General features: G+C 38.2%; 1 protein-coding gene across 1 annotated transcript in view; it reads right to left on the bottom strand.

Moving 5' to 3' along the window:
* LOC134184966 (BAI1-associated protein 3-like) overlaps positions 1–5,000 on the bottom strand; it is a 17,482-nt gene that overhangs the window by 7,083 nt on the left and 5,399 nt on the right. Inside the window, exons 12-15 of the mRNA XM_062652741.1 lie at positions 4,346–4,453; positions 4,192–4,287; positions 2,528–2,631; positions 2,318–2,462 (exon numbers count right to left, since the gene is read on the bottom strand). Of these exons, the coding sequence (XP_062508725.1) occupies positions 2,318–2,462; positions 2,528–2,631; positions 4,192–4,287; positions 4,346–4,453 (453 nt within the window). The remainder of the gene's footprint in view (positions 1–2,317; positions 2,463–2,527; positions 2,632–4,191; positions 4,288–4,345; positions 4,454–5,000) is intronic.

Raw genomic sequence — 5,000 nt, forward strand, 5'->3', positions numbered from 1 at the left:
CCCAACCTCTCCCAAGTTTGCACTAAAACCTGCTAACTTCCGACTAGCAACTCGGTTGAGATTGGGCTGCAGCATGCCTATGTCTTCAGCAATTGAAAGATGCGAGTGTAGCAAAAATCAATGACAGAGAAGGCTATCACCTTCTAACCTGTAAAACTGGAGACGGACCCATCTGGTCCCACGAATCAGTAGCAAATGTGTGGTGTGATAGTTTACGAGACCTAAACATAACACACAGAAGAGAACCCAGAAACCTTTACGAAGGAAGCAATTCTCGTCCTGATATCATAGCATTCGATGCCCAATGTGGATATGATATCGAGCTGGACATATCTCTTGCCCACCCATGGAATGAGGACATCATCTTACAAGCCTCTAGGGTGGATGGAGCCGCTGCTGCCAAAAGAGAGTCACAGAAGACATAAAAATACAGCAAAGAGATTGATGCTATGGGAAATGCATCCAATTGCATCCCTCTGGTTTTTTAGCATTACGGCTGCTGGGGATGGAAAGCCCACCAATTTCTACATCATCTGTCCCTATTATCTGTAGATGAAGACGGACACCCAAACAGTGGCAAGTTCAAGACATACTGGAGACGCTGCCTGTCTGTTAGCCTCCAGAGATGCAACACACAAGTGCTCTCAAGAAAACTATGTAGACTTCCTTTTAGCAAGAACAGTTGTACTGCTTATAGCGTACAGTTATTTAATCGTCCTACGTAGTAAGTGGCGGTAAGAGTCGTCGGACATTTTTGAATGTAATAGTGTTGAAATTTTAAATATATGTATTGACAGACAAATAGACACATAGACAGACATACAGTTGGTTTATTCATCCTCACTTGAGGATACGTGCATCTGTGGCCCTGCCAGTACAGCTAGTCTACAACGACTGCAGTGCAGGTTTAAAAACCACTATACTGTCCATATGGTTAGTAAGCTATACTTAAAGTTTATAACTACAACAGCAAGTAACAGAATCAAGACAGAACATTAAAATAGCAGAGTCTTCCCAGTCTTTCTTGTTCCTCTTGTACCAGGTAGCAAAAGAGCAACCGAAGGCGATTCGAGACATTTTTTGTAGCAGAAGCAATAATCGTGAATTTTGCTGATGCATGTTGATTGTAAACTTAAATAGACGGTCAAAGCTTGGTTAGACAGACAGATAGACAGACAGACAGACAGACTGGCAATACATCAAGCCTCAATTTCACTCCTCTGGTATTTAAACATTTTGGAACTTGGGGATCAGAAGCTACCAACTATTTAAACAAACTAGCCAGAAGATCAAGAGACATTGAAGGCTATGCAAATGAAGCTGACTTTAGAGGTTTTTGGAGGGACAAATTCTCAATAATATTAGAACGATGTAACACTAAAGTCATCCTCCACAAGCTGACACGTGTCTTCTCTGGAGAAGCAGATGAGAACATGCACAATAGAGACTATCAAAGTAGTTCGCATTAAACTAAAGCTGAACTCAGTAGATTGCTTGTATTTAGTGTTAGAAATGTAACGTAGAGTTTGTGTTTCAATAAATGAAATTGACAGACAGACAGACAGACAGACAGACAGACAGACAGACAGACAGACAGACAGAGTGCTCAGTATAATTTTGTATGCTTCAGGACCATAATGGTCCTGTTGTGTTAGAGTTGTTGTGATGCAAATGTTTGATTTAAATGGAAAATATATTATCGAGACAAACAAACAGACAGACAGACATAGTGCTGATGTATGAAAATATATGTATTGACAGACAGACAGACAAACAAACAGACAGACAGACATAGTGCTGATGTATAAAAATATATGTATTGACAGACAGACAGACAGACAGACAGACAGACAGACAGACAGACAGACAGACAGACACAGACAGACACAGACAGACAGACAGTGTTTTATTCTTCCATAATGCATGGACAGACATACAGACAGACAGACAGACAGACAGACAGACAGATAAAAAGACAGACACACACACACACACACACACACACACACACACACACACACACACACACACACAGATAATCAAACAGACAGACAATTATTCAAACAATTAAACTGCAATGTAAAGATAAAAAATGCATAACACACAAAGAACACAGCACACAACGAGTAGTTTCAAAATAAAATAAAATAGGTAAACTACTTACAGTTAACAAAATGTCATGAAACAAGTTAGATGCCTATTTAATCAATATGCTATTACGTCTACACTCCAGACTGCAATCCTTCATGCTGAGTGTACACACTAATTCTGTAGTCCCAATCCAATGTAATCAATTCAAACATGACTAGCTACTTACTTTGGCGGCATTTAATACATCCGTTTCATTCATTCCCTTGAGACGGGCAGCTTCCCATTCCTGTTGAAGCGTATTTACGGCATTAAGCATATACACATAATCGATGCACTGAATTTCATGATGCTCAGCAACAACAATCCAATCTCTAAATTAATATCAATTATTTCTGTAAATATAATAGATCCAATGCAACTGTGTATATATACATACATAAGTGCTTCTTCCAACCGAGTCAGCTTGTGCCAGTTGGCATGTTGGTGGATCAGTCTTGCAGCAAATTTGCTTAACTGCATGTTCCACTTGTTACCACCACTCTATGTTACGATGAGAAACTGTAATTAGACTATAAATTATTTAACACTGAACACGTACTGCCTTGATTGTTTGTTATATTGGCTTGTCCAACCATTTGTCTGTCTGTCACCTAAATGCCTACCTTCTACCTTGACGTACATATAACTACTTGTGTAATACAGATCATCTACTAAATGTAACTTTCCATATACAGAGCGCTAGCTGTATGTTTTCTATTGCTTTGTATGAAACTCAGAAATGCTAATGCTTAACACTGCATGATTAAGTCTGTCTAGTCTACAAGTTTGCTGTCTACAAGTGGTAAACAAAATTACTAGCTTAGACAATGTTCATGTTTGATCACTACCTAGTACTTAAAAATCTTTAGCTAACTGCTACACTGTAGTAAAACAGAGTAGAATATAAGGCAAAATTTTTGGCCGAACATCGTGCTCTAACAATAGAGGACCTGACATTGTAAATTTTGGGTATTCATTCTTATTCAATTTCATAATCATTTTTGGAATTATCAACATCAACGTTTAGTTCAATTTATTTGTGGCATCATATTATTCATTACTGTATTTATTTGCTATCAAAATATAAACATAAAATTTGGCTTGTTTGTAGTTCTTGTTATTGATCATGTTGACAATAGGTGGTTGTCGTGGTGGCAACAATTTATTGTAGCTACAATTTTATTAAAGTTTAGTTACAAGCAGCAAGGACTGTAAATTAATGACATAAAACGATCAAGACATGAACAAGCTAATCAAGACCATGTTGTTGTTCAACAAACGATTTAGTTACTGGCATGTGGCCCTCCCAATGTTTATCCTATTCCATTGCAGTGCAATAAATGTTGCTCTAAAACGCCATTTGCATTCACACATCTGGAGATCATCATCTCTAGATCTTGCCTGTTGCTTCGTCGGCTGTCTGGACTTTTGTGTCACTCATTGATTCCCTACCATCTATACATGCATAATAGCTATTAAGTCTTGAACAGTCATGTAGGTATGTCTGATCAAAGCAAACTTGTGGTCAGTTATGAACACCAGTTGGTCGGTCAATAACCGATGATCGACCGTTATATTCCACTCTGGTAGAGTATGTCTCAAACTCTCTGGTGAGGTGTTCACTTGCAAAGTTCTCTATCAACTAAACTGCTCTGTCAGTCTCTATATCCAAATATTTGTCCATCTATTAGTTGATCTGTCTGTCTACCTGCCTGCCTGCCTGTCTGTTGGTCTGTCTACCTGCCTGCCTGTGTCGGTCTGTCTACCTGCCTGTCTGTCTGTCTCAATACTTATATTTTCCATTTAATTAAATCAAACGTTTACATCATGAGCAACCCAACACAACAAGACCATTATGATCCTGAAGAATACAAAATTACACTGAGCAAACTACATTTCAATGTTCTAATCTCGCTATGCTAATGAGTTTATCCAACGACTTTCTGTCAGTTATGACTGATAGAAAACATCTAACTAAGAAACAACATACTGTATAAGACCAGACATGTGCAAGAAAGAGATCGTATACCAAACACAGATGTACAGAGAGAAATTTCTGACCTCCGAAAATTCTTGACTTTCAAATGCCCATATCACCCGCTGTAGTTTCACATGCCTACTAAAATCACTGTCAAAGCACACTGAGCGAAAAGAAGCCTGAAACAAGTTAGCCTTAGACAATTAATATATTCCAAGCTACAAATAAAAACCTGACCATCTGCTGAATAACAAAGCACACGCTAATTAGCAGCTTTCCACCAAGCTGTCGTTGCTTTCTGTCAAGAACATGATACCATTTCTCAACACCGTCAGTAGAAATATCCTAAAATGCATTCCCTTGTGTAAAAGTCAAGTTCGATGATTACAGAAGTAAAGCCAGTTAACATTGCCAAATATGGTCCAAGTCATCAATAATAGATGTGTGTGTGTGTGTGTGTGTGTGTGTGTGTGTGTGTGTGTGTGTGTGTGTGTGTGTGTGTGTGTGTGTGTGTGTGTGTGTGTGTGTGTGTGTGTGTGTTGCACTCATGCACGTGTGTCTACTGTAAACAAAACAGAAAACGCAATCATTAAACACAAGCAGCAAGATAATTGAAGTAAGGATATCACTGTTAACAAGCATTAATAAATTACCTAAACAATACCTGTCATTCATGAAAACCTGACTAATACATCATGGCATGTAATTATAACATACACTTCAAGATACAGTTAAATTAATTGTCATAAGATATGCAGTTGTATCACCAAGTCCTACCAAACATCATTACCTAACTGATCTTTGCAGATACGTATGAAAAGACTAAACCTGTATACAAAATCTCTCATAACTCTCTTGACAACACATACCAAACAGCCAACACTAAATAGAT

This window comes from Corticium candelabrum, chromosome 9, assembly GCF_963422355.1.
Source record: "Corticium candelabrum chromosome 9, ooCorCand1.1, whole genome shotgun sequence".
Classification (NCBI taxonomy): Eukaryota; Metazoa; Porifera; class Homoscleromorpha; order Homosclerophorida; family Plakinidae; genus Corticium; species Corticium candelabrum.